This window comes from Emys orbicularis, chromosome 1 (genome assembly GCF_028017835.1).
Source record: "Emys orbicularis isolate rEmyOrb1 chromosome 1, rEmyOrb1.hap1, whole genome shotgun sequence".
NCBI lineage: Eukaryota > Metazoa > Chordata > Testudines > Emydidae > Emys > Emys orbicularis.
This window is the reverse complement of record NC_088683.1, coordinates 370,514,660-370,532,832: the sequence shown is the minus strand read 5'-3', so window position 1 is coordinate 370,532,832 and position 18,173 is coordinate 370,514,660. Positions and strand designations below refer to the sequence as shown.

At 45.6% G+C, this 18,173-nt stretch overlaps 1 protein-coding gene across 1 annotated transcript; it reads right to left on the bottom strand.

Moving 5' to 3' along the window:
* Positions 1 to 8,230: 8,230 nt before the first annotated feature.
* Positions 8,231 to 9,178, bottom strand: LOC135874695 (olfactory receptor 52E2-like). The gene has a single exon (XM_065399609.1). It carries the CDS (start codon positions 9,176 to 9,178, stop codon positions 8,231 to 8,233), a length of 948 nt encoding a protein of 315 aa, XP_065255681.1.
* Positions 9,179 to 18,173: the final 8,995 nt, after the last annotated feature.

The window sequence follows — 18,173 nt, the reverse complement described above, 5'->3', positions numbered from 1 at the left end:
TGCTCTGGTTCTCAGACCAAGCTTTGTGGGGAGCTGGCTGGTGCCATGGTGCTGGGCCCTCTTCCCTGTATCATTGGCTGACCAAAGAGACATTAAATCCTTTCCTGACCATACTGTGCTGTGTCAGCGTGACAAACTCTTTAACTCATAAGGTTGCCACCTTTCTTATTTCTGGTAACTAGACCCCCGATGCTCCATCTTCCTTCAAGGCCCCACCCACTTCTACACCTTTTCTCCTAAGGCTCTGCCCCATCCCTCTCTCCTCCCCTGTCACTCTCTATATCAAAATGGCAAATGAAATTTAATGTGGATAAATGTAAAGTAATGCACATTGGAAAAAATAACCCCAACTATACATACAATATGATGGGGGCTAATTTAGCTACAACAAGTCAGGAAAAAGATCTTGGAGTCATCGTGGATAGTTCTCTGAAAATGTCCAAGCAGTGTGCAGAGGCGGTCAAAAAAGCAAACAGGATGTTAGGAATCATTAAAAAGGGGATAGAGAATAAGACTGAGAATATATTATTGCCCTTATATAAATCGATGGTACGCCCTCATCTCGAATACTGCGTACAGATGTGGTCTCCTCATCTCAAAAAAGATATACTGGCACTAGAAAAGGTTCAGAAAAGGGCAAATAAAATGATTAAGGGTTTGGAACGGGTCCCATATGAGGAGAGATTAAAGAGGCTAGGACTCTTCAACTTGGAAAAGAGGAGACTAAGGGGGGATATGATAGAGGTATATAAAATCATGAGTGATGTGGAGAAAGTGGATAAGGAAAAGTGATTTACTTATTCCCATAATACAAGAACTAGGGGTCACCAAATGAAATTAATAGGCAGCAGGTTTAAAACAAATAGAAGGAAGTTCTTCTTCACGCAGCGCACAGTAAACTTGTGGAACTCCTTACCTGAGGAGGTTGTGAAGGCTAGGACTATAACAGAGTTTAAAAGAGAACTGGATAAATTCATGATGGTTAAGTCCATTAATGGCTATTAGCCAGGACGGGTAAGGAATGGTGTCCCTAGCCTCTGTTTGTCAGAGGGTGGAGATGGATGGCAGGAGAGAGATCACTTGATCATTGCCTGTTAGGTTCACTCCCTCTGGGGCACCTGGCATTGGCCACTGTTGGTAGACGGGATACTGGGCTAGATGGACCTTTGGTCTGACCCGGTACGGCCTTTCTTATATTCTTATGTTCTTATATCATCTCCACCTCCCTCCCCCCGTCCACCACAGCTGGGCTCCCTCTGCTCTGGGGCTGGGACAGGAGCTGCCGCAGCCTGACCAGGAGCGTGCAGTGGGGTTGCAGCACTGGAACCAATGAGAAGTGGAGAGGGAAGCCAGGAAACTGTTTAAAAGCAATTGAGGGTTGGGAGCAAGGTTGTGTTGTGGGCGACACTGTGCATCATACAGCTTGTGGACTCTAAAGCTCAGCTACAAAGTTCTAAGGGCAGAGACCATTGTGTGGCTTATTTCCTTAGCTTTTAGTTCCCCTTTGTTCCTCCCAGCTGGGGGCCTGTAGCAGGCTGGGTAACTGCAATTGGGATGGCTGGGAACACTTTGCCCTGAGCCTGACTTTGGGGGCATTGCAAGGGATCAGCTTGGAAGCGAGGTGGACAACAGCTGAGAGAGGCGGAAGGATAAGCCCCCATGCTAGCTGGGAAGGTGGGATGCTGGGCAGAGGCCGGGGTGGCTGGGGTAGCTCACAGGGAGGGAGATAAACTGCACACCTGCCATTAGCTGGCTATTTACACATGTACAGGGCACCTTCTCTGGAACTACAGAGCACCCATTGCCCAGGGTCTGAAGCTGAACAGGAAAGCTGAGTCTATCATACGCTCTGCACGGTGCTTTTGGTCACCACATCTTAAAGCTTTTTAGATATCCTGCTAGGCAGCATCATCCCCATGTCATGGATGGACAGAGCTGTGCAGAGGTAAAGTGCTCTGTTTATAAGAAGGCTACATTCCTCTGGGAATGAGTGGTAGCCTTGTTGTGCTACCGAAGCTCCTGGAGTCCACGTGATCACTGGCCATGTAGTGGCATTCCTCGGTATGCCCACTTCAGAATTTGCTGGTCTTTCACTCTAGTAATGTGTCCCTAAGAAGAACACTGCCAAAACCGGCACAGCTGATGGGGGCAGTTGCTGGGCTGAGCTTTGAATATCCTCACTCCATATCTTGTGCTTCTTATGGAGCAACTTTTGGAGACCATGAACATGGAAAACATAACCCCAGAATTCCTTCGCTTTCCTCAGCTTCCCATATCGCTCCCATCCATGGGAGGTGGGGTACCCATTGTTCTATAGATCTACAGCTTTGTAGCAAGCCTGCTGCCATGACATTCCTTCAAACGCTGCAGAAGGGAACAGGGGTGCAGTTCCTGCTATACAAGCACCCACATCATTCGAGAAGCCTCCAGGCCTGCCTATGAAGCTGCCACCTGCCCACCCATCCCTCCAAACAGGTGTGTGGTTTTCTGTCAGATGCTGACGGATCTTTGGCTGCATGTGAGTGTTCTTCCTGTATGGCATCCCAGCTCTGCGCAGGTAGCTGGCACAACAGACCTCACGTGAACTACCCAATAAGACCACAAGACCTGTTAAGGTGTGAAGGCACCTGGCCAGGTTTATTGTTGGTACTAATATCCCGCAGACTCTACCTGGCCACTAATACATATATGCTCGTGACAATGGACACAGCTCAGTCAGTGGTGGGACAAAGACACTCCCTCTGAGATACATATTTATACACCACTACAAACAAGTTACGTGTCACTCCTGACATATCTAGATGCCACTCTCAGACATATTAGGGTACCAACATCAATGTATTCAGGGGCCTCCCATTACCTTGTACATGTTGGTTCGATGAAAATATCTCTATTAATCATGCTGTCTGACTTTGTCCTTAAGATGTGGGAGCACGTTCCTGTTCTCTTTGGGGAATGTGCTTGGTATCAAAGTGTGCAGGTACCACCTTTCTGAAATATCAGCAAAACTTGACCACTACTTTAGTTCAGGCCTCAGGCCTCACATCAGGCCTCTGATACAAGGTCTTATGTTTCGGTCCCTCTTCCTACTACAGTGTTCATACTGAGCTGGTTGCAGTTTGCAGCTGAAGGTTGCTTGATGGCAATGGCCAGGGACTTCATTTTACTTGGATTAATAATCTGATTATTGTGCACTGCTTCTTGCCCAGCCAGATCAGCTCTTAGCTGGAGCGATTCACAGTGCTACATCTACAATTGCCACTGAAGTTGATTGAAAAAACAGCCCCTTGAGCATTTATAACTGGCACCTAGGGTGGGATGCACATTAGAAGTGGCAGAAAGAGGGAGGTGTTTGTGGGGGGGTGAGAGATGGACACAAATGCATAGAGAGAGCGAGAGAGAAATGAGACGAAAGTGACTTGAACAGGGACTCCCTGCCTCTGCCATTCTGGGGAGCACTTTCCAAAAGAGAGAAAAATCCTCTCCCCAACCCCTGCCATTGCTGCCTGGTTCCGGAAATATTTCCTTCAGGGAAATCCAGCTGGATCAGTCCAGGAACCAGAGCACTCTGTGAAACACCGTGGTCAGAGGAGCCATATTTGGGTGAAGAGAATATCTTGTGGACACTTTTTTGCCTAGCCCCACTCCTCTCCCACTCAGAGTCCTCTAACATTCATGTAGCAGCTCCAGATTTGCTGTCACAGCCCTGCTCAAGTGCTTTTGGCTGGGCACCCACCAGGTAGTTGTGTCTGGGTCCCACCCCTGGACCCATGTGCTTTTGAGTTGCAGCCACGTTCAGGCCCTGCCTCTGGGTCCAATGTTGGGTGCAGCTTCCATTCTAGTGTCTCCCTCTGTGAGCAGAGACCTGATTACGAAGCAGCAAGTCCCTGAGACTGGTTTTGGCTTGACTCCCCCAGACTCTCCAAGTGCTTCAGCACACGTTCCCAGCGCTCCCCCTTGGGCACATTCTGTTTCCAGTTTATCTCTTTTGTGTCACAAGGTCATTAAGGCAAACAGACCCAGGCCTTGCAAAAGGGATTGATAAAACAATTCCTCTACTTTAGAGAGCACAAGAGATACCCAGATCTATGTAAATGCAATACAACACCTGCAGATGATTCCCTGCCTCAGTATACTCACCACCCTGGAGCATTCTTTGGGATTTGGTAAGAGCCATCTACAGTGTCCAGGGGCCATGTCCTGCAACTTCTGGCTTCTCCTCCAGCTGGAGTCTGTCTCTCTGCTGCAGCCATACCCCTGAAACCAAATCTGCTATATATGTGCCTCTCTCCTGCCCCAGCTTCTTCCGGCTCATCCAGTCTCTGTGTTTTTAAAGGGCTAGACCTAAACTGCCTCTCTTTTTTCACTCTTCTGAGGAGGTTCCATTCCGTCTATGCCTACCCCTCTGCTGAAACGCTGGAGAAAACTAGCTATATCTATAATGCAGTTACTCCTTTCTTCTGTCCTGGTAAGATCTTGTTAGGAGTGATATTTCTAATGACTAAACTATTTATAGACAGATGCTCCCAGGTTCTGCCATTGGGGCAGGAAGTTTGTTTATGAACAGAGGCAGGGTGATTAGCTTAACAAAGGGCTAGTTATTACATTAAAGTAAGGCTTGTTAGATGATCCTGGAAGCATTGCCAGGCACCCCTGTTAAAAGATAGGAAAGAAGGGAAGGAAAACCTGGTGAGAATGGAAAGAGTTAAATAGTGCTGTCCCCCAGGGGTCTATACTGGGACTAGTGCTATTCAACATATATATCAATGATCTAGAAAAAGAAGTGAACAGTAAGGTGGCAAAATTTGCAGATGATATAAAATGAATCAATATTGTTAAATCCAAAACAGACTGGGAAGAGCTACAAAGGGATCTCACAAAACTGGGTGATGGGGCAACACAATGGCAGATGAAATTCAGTGTTGATAAATGCAAAGTAATGCACATGGCTAAATATAATCCCAACTATATATATATACAAAACAAGAGGGTCTAAATTAGCTGTTAATCATCAAGAAAGAGATCTTGGAATCACTGTGGATAGTTCTCTGAAAACATCTGTGTAATGTACAGTGGCAATCAGAAAAGCAAACAGATTTTTGGGAAAGGGCAGGCTGAGCTGGAGAGCTCTGGCCTGGTGACCTCCCAGGCTGAGGCCTTGCAGCAAAAGCCTGAGGATGTACTAGGGAGGCAGCCAGGCCAAGAAAAGGCAGCAGGTCCAACCCCCTTGCCACTCATCATCGGCCAGGAGGTTGGACCTGCGGCCTCTTCCTTCCCTGGCTGCCTTCCCACAGCTGTAATACCTCTTCCAGCCCTGACAGCAAGGTCCCTGCCTAAGGGTTTGCCAGGCTGGAACTCCCCCAGCTCCTTCTGCCCTTCCCCAACACTGCGCTGTCCAAGGTACTCTTTACTCTTTCAGGCAGCCAGGTCCAGCTCTCTCCAAGCCTGGAGAGAGACTGGCAGCCTTCTGGCCCTGCAGCCTTTTTATAGGGCCCAGCTGGCCCTGATTGGCTTCGTCCCAGCCTTTTCCTGATTGGCTTTCAGACCCAGCCCTCTCCTAGCCTGGCTTTTAACCTTTTCCGAGCCAGAGCAGGGTGACCGCCCCACTACACTCCCTCCCCCTGAAGATCACCCCCCTTGGGGGTAGGGGGGTCTCCTCGCCTGAGCTAGTCGCACATGCACCTCCAGAGCCACTTCCGATTCCTCCAGCTCCTTATGCAGACAGGTCTCCTCCTTTATGAGGCCCGCATTTTCCACCATGTGTAGTAGGGCTGGGCACTCACCGCCATGGCACCTCCTGCTGGTCCGTCCGGGAATTAGCTCATCCAGCTCAGGTGCGCCCTCCTCTGGACTGTTTCTCCCCTGCCCATACTTGCCCCTCTGCAGTCCCTTTATCTTCTCCAGTTCAGGCCCCGTGTCCCTTCCAGACCACGGTGCCCCTTACATTGGGATGCTGCCCCCACAGCAGTGTCCCCACACTCTGGGTCTCCCCTCTTCAGGGGAACCCTAATCCCCTATATCCACCTTGCCTCAGTGGCTACTGCTAGTCATCATCTAGCCCCTTCTCTTGGGGGCAAACTGCAGTCTGAAATGGCCACTCATCACTGGCAAGAGGGTTGGATCTGCTACTTTTTCTTGGCCTGGATGCCTCCTCAGTATCTCCTCAGGCCTTTGCTGCAAAGCCTCAGCCTGGGAGGTCGCCAGGCCAGAGCTCCCCAGCTCAGCCTGCCCTTTCCCAGTACTGCTCTGTCCAAGGTACCCCTGTCTCTACCAGGCAGCTAGGTCCTTCTTGATCCACTGCTGGAGCAAGACTCACTTCCTTTTCCCCAGGAGCCCTTCTTATATTGGCCCTGCCAGGACCTAATTGGCTGCCTCAAGCCTGCTCATGATTGGCTCTCCTGGGCAGCCCTTTCCCAGGGCTGTGTTTAACCCATTCCAAACTCAATATCCCATGCCAAGGGCTAGGTAGGGGGGTCCTCTAGCCTGTGCAACCCAGAGATGTCCTGCCAGTCACACTCACTTCTCTTTACTTTCCTTCAACTTCAGGACCAGGTCTTCCTTCACCTTGTGGACTTTCTGCAGCTCTACCTCCACTGTCCAGTGGGCCTGTTCTGTGGCCGTCAGGGTCTGGGTTCCCGTCGTAGCCTGCTCCCGCACAGTCTGGGTCCTGACCTCTCACTTGGCCCACTCTGTCTCAGTCCCCTTTTCTGCCACCTCACGCTGGTGGCTCAGGCCGGTCTACCACCTTCACTGCCATGTTGACCACGTTCATAGAATCATAGAATATCAGGGTTGGAAGGGACCTCAGGAGGTCATCTAGTCCAACCCCTGCTCAAAGGAGGACCAATCCCCAACTAAATCATCCCAGCCAGGGCTTTGTCAAGCCTGACCTTAAAAACCTCTAAGGAAGGAGATTCCACCACCTCCCTAGGTAACCCATTCCCGTGTTTCACCACCTTCCTAGTGAAAAAGTTTTTCCTAATATCCAACCTAAACCTCCCCCATATCTTTGCCCCATCTGGGTCCCCAGGCATCTCCTTCTTCAGCCACCCTCACCTGAGGAGGCAGTGCCTCTTAATATGGCCCCGCTTGCGGCATCCAAAGTAGATTTCTTGCCCCTTTGCTGCCTTGGGCCTCTAACAGTCTGTCTTGGGTCTCCCCTTCTCACTGAGGTTCAACTGGACCCTCCACCTTGGGCCTGGGCACTCCATCTGCAGGTGTCTGCATTGCCCACAGGCCCAACATGTCCAGTGTCACCTGGGTTTTCCCACCCAGAGGGCCTTCGCAGGACCATGTCCCTTCCCCTGCTCTGGGTGAGGCTCCTTTTCCCCCATCCCAGGAGGGGCAATCCCTCCTTAAATGTCCACGCCTCCTGCAGGTGTAACAAGCCCTGCACTACACCACTGGCCTCCTGACCCTGCTGCGGGGTTTTTCACACCACTCTCTGTGGTCTCTCCTGGATTCCTTCCTTAGGAGTCTTACAAGGGTCAGCTGTTCATCAAGCATCTGCCCCATCTGTTCCTGAAGGGCCCAATACATCTCCCATTGTCCCTCCTGGATCACCTGTAGCAGGGACTCTAGTCTTCCCCACTGCTCATCAGTCCACTTTCGCTGGGGCACCAATGCTGGAGTCCAGCCACGGATGGCATAAGAGCCCTCTGCGAAAAAACCCTCTACATAGGCCCCTGATTGCCCCTCCTTGCTCCAAGATGCCAGAACATTTTAGTACCAGAGCTGAGTGAGTCTAATATTTATTTATTTTTCTTTCTTTTACATAAGAATTAGATACAGTTCTCCAGTCAGCTAATTGGTAAGTTATCTGCTAAAAAATACAGTTTTTGAGTGCCTATGTAGCCCCTTGAATCATGTTTAAAGTTGTCACCCTTACCAAAACCTTAAATGGCTCACTTGCAGCTGGGGGGTAGAGGGAGGAGGGACACAGCAATGATGCAGTGAGTGACTGGGTGGGGCCTTGGGGGGAAGAGGCAGAGCAGGGGTGGGGCCTTGTTGGAAGAGGTGGGGGCAAGGGGTGGGACCTTGGGGGTCCAGTACAAGCAATTAAAAATGTGTCAACTCAATAATAGACCGATTCCCCAGTTTGCACACTGACACTACACAGTAAGGTCAGGAAGGGGATTAATATCTCTCTGACTGTCAAGTCAGGGATTCAAGGAGGAGGGCCCAGGACCATGTCAAAATCCAGCTCTACATGGAGCATAAGGAGAAAACTTTAGGTCCCTTTATGAGTAGAGAGCCGAAGCAGCCTGTCCCAGATCTGTTTGGTATTCACACCAAAAATGATGGGGTTTAGCATGGGGGGCACCAGGAGGCACACATTCATAAAGAGAACATGGAAATGCAGGGCCACATTGTGGCCAATCCGGTATGTGAGGACGGAGAACAGACCTGGGATGTAAAAGGCTAAAATGGCACAGAGGTGGGAGCCACAGGTCCCAAAAGTCTTGAGCCGGGCGTCCTTTGTGCGGAGTCTGAAGATGGCCCTGAGTATCTGGATATAGGACACAGCTATAAAAAACACATCTAGACTGATCACCAAGATTGCCATAAAGATGCCATAATAAATATTGATGTGGATGTCGGCGCAGGCCAGCTTCACCACAGCTATGTGCTCGCAGCACGTGTGGGGGATGATGTTGGTTTTGCAATATGGCAACTGCCTTGCCAGCAAGGGACAGGGCAGTACAAGCATGCAGCCACGCAGCACCACGGCCAGGCCAATATTGGCCACCACAGGATTTGTCAGGATGGCAGAATGTCTCAGGGGATCACAGATGGCCACGTAGCGATCAAAAGCCATGGCCACGAAGATCCCAGACTCCATCGCAAAAAAGCAGTGAATGAAGAACATCTGGATGAGGCAGGCACTGAATTCTACTTCCCTGGAATTGAACCAGAAGATGCTCAGTGTTTTTGGAATGGTGCATGTGCACAGGACCAGGTCGGTGACAGCCAGCATGCAGAGGAAATAGTTCATGGGCCCATGGAGGCTCAGCTCCGTCTTCACAATGAACAGGATAGTGAAGTTCCCCAAGATGGCTATGGTGTACATGCTGCAGAAGGGGATGGAGATCCAGACATGGGTCACCTCCAGGCCAGGAATGCCCATCAGGATGAAGGTGGAGGGGTTGGTGAAGTCAGTGGTGTTGGAATCTGACATGGAGTAGGGGAGAAGGTGTCCAACTCCTAGGCAAAACAGAGTCTTCTGCATGTACTGTGTGTTCCCCTAACTTCCTGTATATACCCAGGCTCTAGGGTGATGGTCGCAGTACAAATGCCTGGATGGAGAGACAATGTTAATATGAGACACTACATGCACTATTGGAGGCTGTTCTCATGGGTGAAACATTTTCATTATTCAGATAAATGAATTATGAAAAACTTTGACACTACTAATGTTAGACCCTCAATAGAGATCTCCCTACAGAATAGGGAGCAGGCAGATACCAGACACAATGTTGGTATGTAATTCTCTAAATGCTCTTTACTGATTACAAAACAAACAATACTCACTCCACATTTTCCCAGCTCATTTACACCGCAAACATACTATACCAGAGTCCACAGGTCAGAATGATCCCGATGGCCAGTCAAGATTCCTTCCAATCATAAGATGCTGGGAGCCGGCTAAAACCTCATCTATATCCACATGAGCCTCTAGATCAATAAGTGACTCCCTTTTGCAGAAATCATAGGCAACCATTTATAGTCCATTCTGTCACATCATCTGTTCTTTGCTTTTGTATAGTAGGCCTCCTATCCACACAATTTGAAAGAGACAAGAGACGCCATGGTCCAAGGCATGCCATTTCCTCCAATTCTTATACTATTTTATATCAGTCCAGCTGGTGCTGATTCTCCGTATTTTCCCGGAACATAATAAGATTGTTTTTGCACAAATAGTTCTAATAGTTCTTGATCTTAAGTTCTTGCTTTAGTTGCCAAGTCGCAACGCACTTATTCATATCAAGCACATGTCATCCATACCGGTCCTCAATGTCCTATATCATATTACATGAATATATGAATCACACTCTCTATATATATACACACAAGAACATATGAATGGACATACTGGGTCAGACCAAAGGTCCATCTAGCCCAGTATCCTGTCTGAGCCCAGTGGCCAGTGCCAGGTGCCCCACAGGGAATGAACAGAACAGGGAATCATCAAGTGATCCATCCCCTGTCGCTCATTCCCAGCTTCTGGCAAACAGAGCCTAGGCACACTATGTCTACCCATCCTGGCTAATAGCTATTGATGGACGTATCCTCCATGAATTTATCTAGTTCTTTTTTGAACCCTGTTATAGTCTTGGCCTTCACAACATCCTCTGGCAAGGAGTTACACAGTTTGACTTTGTGTTGTGTAAAAAAAAATGCTTCCTTTTATTTGTTTTAAACCTGCTGCCTATTAATTTCATTTGGTGACCCCTAGTTTTTGTGTTATGGGAAGTAGTAAACAAAACTTCCTTATCTACTTTCTCTACACCAGTCATGATTTTATAGATCTCAATGATATCTCCCCTTAGCCATCTCTTTTCCAAGATGAAAATTCCCAGTTTTATTAATCTCTCCTCATATGGAAGCTGTTCCATACCCCTAATCATTTTTGTTGCCCTTTTCTGAACCTTTTCCTATTCCAATATATCTTTTTTGAGATGTGGAGACCACATCTGCACACAGTATTCAAGATGCGGGCGTACCATGGATTTATATAGAGGCAATATGATATTTTCTGTCCTATTATCTATCCCTTTTCTAATTATTACCAACATTCTGTTTGATTTTTTGACTGCCGCTGCACATTGAGTGAATGTTTTCAGAGAGAAATAGACAATTCTTCTCCTTCTTTCCCCAATTTTAATATTTGACTATTGTGGACCAGAATATTTATTTTTCCCAGCTCATCAGACTTAGATACATCTTTTGCATATTGGCTGATTTTTTCGCTTTCATCAATCAATTTTCCCCATTATTCCCAAAGTATCCCCAAACCAAAGGACCAGTCCACATCTTTTGGGTCCCAAAGTATTTCCTTTTTTAATAATGATCTCTGTTACATTACGTTTACATGACTCAATTGGGCCTTTTTCTGTCATACTTCCCCAAAATACTTGTTTTTCAGTGGTTATCAAAAAAATACACCCATTGCCTAAATCAAACACTCTTGTGCCATTAGAAGCTAATTATTGCATGGTACATTGTCCACTTGAATGGTACAAAAGCCATCCCTCTAGGGACCAAGTTAGTTGTGGGCACACCTATTTGCTTCATCCCCACTCTTCACAATGTTCCCTTAATTCTACTAATTTATAGACTCATAGAATCATAGAACTGGAAGGTACCTTGAGAGGTCATCAAGTCCAGTCCCCTGCACTCATGGCAGGACCAGCATCATCTAGAACATCCCTGACAGGGGTTTGTCTAACCTGCTCTTAAAAATCTCCAATGATAGAGATTCCACAACCTCCCTGGGCAATTTATTCCAGTGCTTAACCACCCTGACAGTTAGGAGGATTTTCCTAATGTCCAAGCTAAACATCCCTTGCTGCAATTTAAGCCCATTGCTTCTTGTCCTATCATCAGAGGTTAAGGACAAAAATATTTCTCCCTCCTTCTTGTAACAACCTTTTAGGTATTTGAAAACTGTTATCACGTCCCCTCTCAGTCTTCTCTTTTTCAGACTAAACAAACCCTGTTCTTTCCATCTTCCCTCATAGGTCATGCTTTCCAGACCCCTAATCATCCTTGTTGCTCTTCTATGGACTCTCTACAATTTGTCCATATCTTTCCTGAAATGTGGCACCCAGAACTGGACACAATACTCCAGTTTAGGCCGAATCAGTGCAGTGTAGAGTGGAAGAATTAATTCTCATGTCTTACTTACAACACTCCTACTAATACAGCCCAGTATGATGTTTGCTTTTTTTGCAACAGCGTTACACTGTTGATTCATAGTTAGCTTGTGTTCTACTATGACCCCTAGATCCATTTCTGCAGTTTCCTTCCTAGGCAGTCATTTCCCATTCTGTATGTGAGCATCTAATTGTTCCTTCCTAAGTGGAGTACTTTGCATTTTTCCTTATTGAATTTCATCCTATTTACCTCAGATCATTTCTCCAGTTTGTAATTCCTTTCTTCTTGAATCAAGTGTTTCCCACTTATTTCTATTTGCCATAACTCTCCATTAATAATTTTTGGCAACACCCAGGCCATTGATGATTTTCTTTGCTTCCCTGTGTTGTGTAATTTCACTTTCCCATCAGGGTGGCTTGACTCCAATTAAACTCCATATATTTCTTCCATCCTGCAATTTGTTGATTACATATATGAGGATATTTGAACCACTTAAAAGGCCATGGCCCATTATTTAACAGATTAACCATTCTCTCTATGTATTGTATCCCATAAATTTACATCTCTACACACCCTATTGCTAGTACATTTTATTGTCAATATCCGACACATGTAATAGATTAAGATTTAGAGACATTTTCAAGGATTGGCCTTGTTTCCATTGGAGTTCCACACTTCTTATTCCTTGTTCCGATAATGCATCAAAATTTTCTGTCATGTGTCTGTATAGCCCCAAAAATCTTACGCAAGGCTGACATTTTCCCTTGTAATGTCTCAATATCAAATGAGTTTAAAACTCCAGGTCCAGCACCAGTGCCTCCTACAACATATTCCCCTTTACCTCTTCTATTTGGGATAGTACCATCTCCCCATTGTTGTTTCCATGTTTGTAATAGAGGCCAGGCATATGGCATACACTCCGGATGTCGTGAACTTACATTTACTTGCGGTCCTTCCAAACAGATTGTTTGATCCACAATAGTTGGGGCTTCATTACTTCTCCCCTCCTATATGGGAGCTCGTCTGCCATGATTCTTGGAGCAGTTTTATTTCCTGATATCTGATTAATAAACATAAAAAGACCATATGCCATATTCCCCTATTAATTTTCCTGAACCAACACAATCTATTACATCTTATTCCCATAATTTGAGAGACATTGACTCATTCCATCTCACATGAGTATTAGCCATTTCTCATTCATTAGTCATATCTAGGGTGACTACATCAAATCCCAAACTTGAAAAGGTACAGTTCAGAGTACTCATATTCAGACTGTTCTCATCATAATTAAATCTAACATCAGGTGACCTTCCCTTAGTATGTAAAAATACCTCCATTGCTCTTCCAAATTTTTTGGCTTTAGATATTCCCATGTCACATTTTTGCCATCTTTGCACCATATTTCAAATTTTACCTCAAAAGATTGTTCTTCACATCTGGTTTTCTTTGATTCTGTTTTTCCCATTCTGTCCTACGAGTAGTCAGATGTATTCATAGAATCATAGAATCATAGAAGATTAGGGTTGGAAGAGACTTGAGGAGGTCATCTAGTCCAACCCCCTGCTCAAAGTAGGACCAACACCAACTAAATCATTCCAGGCAGGGCTTTGTCAAGCCGGGCCTTAAAAACCTCTAAGGATGGAGATTCCATCACCTCCCTAGGTAACCCATTCCAGAGCTTCACCACCCTCCTAGTGAAATAGTGTTTCCTAATATCCAATCTAAACCTCCCGCACTGCAACTTGAGACCATTGCTCCTTGTTCTGTCATCTGCCACCACTAAGAACAGCCACTGTCTATCCCCTTTCAACACCCCCTCCCCTTCAGGTAGTTGAAGGCTGCTATTAAATCCCCCCCTCACTCTTCTATTCTGCAGACTAAATCTGTCCAGTTCCCTCAGCCTCTCCTTGTAAGTCATGTGCCCCAGCCCCCTAATCATTTTAGTTGCCTTCCACTGGACTCTCTCCAATTTGTTCACATCCTTTCTGTAGTGGGGGGCCCAAAACTGCATGCAATAATCCCGATGTGTCCTCACAAGTGCTAAACAGAGGGGAATAATCACTTCCCTCAATCTGCTGGCAATGTTTCTACTAATGCAGCCCAATATGCCTTTAGCCTTCCTGGAGTACACTGTTGACTCATATCCATCTTCTCATCCACTGTCATCCCCAGGTCCTAATTTGCAAAACTGCTGCTTAGCCAGTCGGTCCCTAGCCTCTAGCGGTGCATGGATTCTTCTGTAGTGGTGCAATGGATTCTTCCGTCCTAAGTGGAAGACTCTGCACTTGTCCTTGTTGAACTTCATCAGATTTATTTTGGCCCAATTCTCCAATTTATCTAGGTTACTCTGGATTCTGTCCCTACCCTCCAGCGTTTCTACCTCTCCCCTAACTTAGTGTCATCTGCAAACTTGCTGAGGGTGCAATCCACCCCATCATCCAGATAATTAATAAAGATGTTGATCAAAACTGGCCCCAGGACAGACCCCTTGTCACTTGATACTGTCTGCCAATTAGACATCAAGCCGTTGATCACTACCTGTTGAGCCCAACAATCTATATAGCTTTCTATCCACCTTATAGTCCATTCATCCAATCCATACTTTTTTAACTTGCTGGCAAGAATACTGTGGGAGACCGTATCAAAAGCTTTGCTAAAGTCAAGATATATCACATCCACTGCTTTCCCCATATCCACAGATCCAGTTATCTCATCATAGAAGGCAATCAGGTTGGTCAGGCATTACTTGCCGTTGGTGAATCCATGTTGACTGTTTCTGATCACCTTCCTTGCTCCAAGTGCTTCAAAATGGATCCACTTTGATCCATACCTCCATCTTAGAGGTGTTCCCATATGTATATCTCTGTACCCCTAAATTTCCCCAAATATTCAAAAACATAAAAGGCAAAACCCATATTTCCACCCCTTTTGAATTATGAAGATCCTCAATATTGAAGCCATGGCCATTATTTGATAGGAATAATGTCTGATGCCTCTGGCCGAATTATTCTAAATACTTACACTAGCCTCTTCTATCTTTGCTCGACTCTGGTATTATTTTTTGTTCCTAAAATATAACACACACAACACAATTCTTCTACTAAGCACAAAGTGCAAAGGGGAGCAAGCATAAGCAATAAGCCAATTACAAAAATGGTAGCACCATATCTACACTCCAAATCCAAGGTCCATACAGTATAATCTCTGTTGCAATTGGTCATTTCTCTATGTAAGATAAACTAAAAGAAGAAGAAAGGAACATTATTTAAACTTTAGGCCATAACTTTAATTGTGATCTGTGGACCCACTTTCCCTTTTCCCCTTTGTTAATCTGCAGTACAGTAGGTGAAATTTTATTCATGATGCAAAATGATCCAACCCATCTAGACTCCAGAACATGATTTTTCTATATTAATTTCAAATACATTATTCAATCTCTGATTTTCCATAATTTACTGTCCTGAGCCACATGAGAATCCACGTAGTCTCTTGCTTTTCCAATGGCGTCAGTCAATTTAAACTCCATTTTCTTAAATTCTATCAGTAACTCCCTTACCTATTGAGTAATTGACACTTCTTCTGCTTCTTCTTCTTCTTCTCCTGGGTATAATAAAGTGTTCCACAATCTCATAGGCCTTCCAGAGAGAATTTGATAAGGCTAGTAGCCAGTAAGCAATCGATCACTACTCCGGATGGCTGCCAACTCCATTGACAATTTATTGTCCCAATCTTTGCCAGTTTCTTGCTCTACTTTGCATAGAGCTTGTTTAATAGTTTGATTAATCCTTTCTACTGTTCATGATAACTGTGGATGCTAGGGGATATGTGGTCATTGCTTTATTCCTAAAGCTTTTCATAAACTTTTAGTATCCCCTGCAAAATGTGGCCCATTATCTGAATCAATTATTTTTGGAATCCTACGTCTACTAAACACTACTGCTGGTATCTAGGTCGATGCAAGAATTTCTGTCTACTTCAGGGTTAGGTTGATATAACCTCTCAGGTGTGTGTGGAGATTTTTTTTTTTTGGCTTTTTCAAAAAATGCAAATGCAAAGTTAGGTTACATTATCCAGGGCATAGCATGCAAGTGATGGTAGGTGATAATACTGCTCTATTCAGCACTGCTTAGGCCTCAGATGGAATATTGTGTTATAGGCAGGATGTAGAGAAACCAGAAAGGATCCAGAGGCAATGGAAAATGAGGAAGCTGAAGGAACCACATGTGTTTAGTTTGGAAAAAGAGGAGATTAAGGGGGGGCATGATAGTCTTCAAACACTTGAAAGACTGCCCTAAAAAGGTGTAGGAACAATGTTCCCTCTTGCTGCAGAGCACAGGACAAGAGACAAAGGGTTCAAACTACAGCATAGCAGATTTAGATGAAATCTCAGGAAGAACTTCCTAACTGTAAGAAGAGTAGGACAATGGAACAGATGCCTGAGAAGGTCGTTCGATCTTCTACGTTGGAGGTTTTCCAAAGGAGGCGGATATCTATCTGTCAGGGATGACTAAGACTCAACAAATCCTGCATATTGGCGGCAGTCAGATTAGATGACTCTTGTGTTCCCTTCTAACCCTATAGCTCTGTGATTCTACAAAGTAAAATCCTAGTGTAGACCAGGTCTTAGTCAAACGCAAGTTATGGAGCTCAATACAGGGGCAATTGGGTAAAATTTAATGATCTGTGTTAAACAGGAGGTCAGACTGAATGATCTAAAGGTTCGTTCTGATCTTTAACACTATGAATCTATTGATAAAAAAGTAGATAAGGCATTTATATTTACTGTGTATCATAACACACAAACAAGGGAGCATGCAATTACATTGAAAGTCTGAACATATAACACTGAGTAAAGAAAATTGTTTACATAATCCATATTTAGTCTGTGGAATTCCTTGCCACCAATGTTATTGAAGCAAAGAGCTTAGCTGAATGGGATTCCAAAATGGATTGGTCATTGTTTGTGGTGCTGATGGCACCATCTTTAGTTAAGGCAGTTGGACAATTTCAATTAGGTGAATTCAATTCTCAGTTGCTTTTAAGATTGCCAAAATTTAACCATTTGGACTGAGATTTCCCACACGGGGTGTCTACATCTGGCTAATTTTTTTTTTGAAAGTTTCAGGCATAAGAGTTCAACTGACATCTCGAATGAAGCTGGGAGAGAAGATGTCTTGCCCATGTTGAAAAATTCTTATAATTGTTCCAGTGTGGAGCCTGAGCACCTTCATGCTTTCCAGTAGATAAAAGACAGGTAACAGTCCTCCTCCCTCACCCCCATTAACCACCAGAGCCCTGAAATGCAAGAGGAGGAGGTGACAGTGTCTCTGCATTAACCCATCGCTGGCTCCTGAGGTCTTTGCTCAGTTCTTACTCCAAGGTGAGTTTTGCCTCAGTGTCTGAACAAACTATGGGCCACAGCCTCAGAACTTAGCCTTGCATTGTACATCTACTAACACCTCTCACCCTGAAGGATCCACTGTGCCACTGAAATACAGCTGGAGGCCCTCAGCCGTGGGGGCACAGCAAAGAGGGATATTTTGGCTCACGATACTGGAGCAAACTCATCACCTGTGGCAAGGACCCTGGGATGTTTAATGGCTGTGCAGAGTGGAAAGGACCACAGACTTACTCTCTATCCCATCATGCCCATGTTGCACTGGGTTTGTCTAGCAGGTGAGCTCCTCAGCAAGAGATGGGTACCTGTGAATCCTGAGATGGAAGTGTCCTCTCTGGGAATCCCCCTTAGAGAGCCGTTTCCCACACCTGTCTCACTCCGGCATCTGCAGCAACATTCCACACTGAGAACTGACACAGGGCTGAACACCATTTATAATATAGTGCTGTGCAATCCCAGTGGGGTTCACTCAGCCTCTAGTGAAGAAGAGGCATCTGGATGCAAACAGGCTGGAGACAAGCCTTTCTGCATTTCTGTGCTGTTTACCCAGCTTTAGGAATAAACAGTAATTAAGAGGCCTTCCCAAAGGGGGATGTCTCTCTTTCCATGTCTGTGTTTCTGTGCTCTTGATTCACCTTTAGGAGTAAACAGTAAATAAGGAACCTTCCCAAAGGGAGATGAGAACTCTGGGGCTCTGTGCTGAGTCAGAGAGGAATTGGCTGCTCTGTGCATTTGTGTGTACTGAAACATTATAGTTGATTAATAAGAAAACTAGGGTTAATGTTAGTTCTCCATAGGGTCTGATACCCTGTACATGCCAGGGTGGTTGGTAGTCAGGCAGATCTAGAGAAAGATGACTAAGAGGAGACATGATCAGTTTCTGCAGGCACACAGG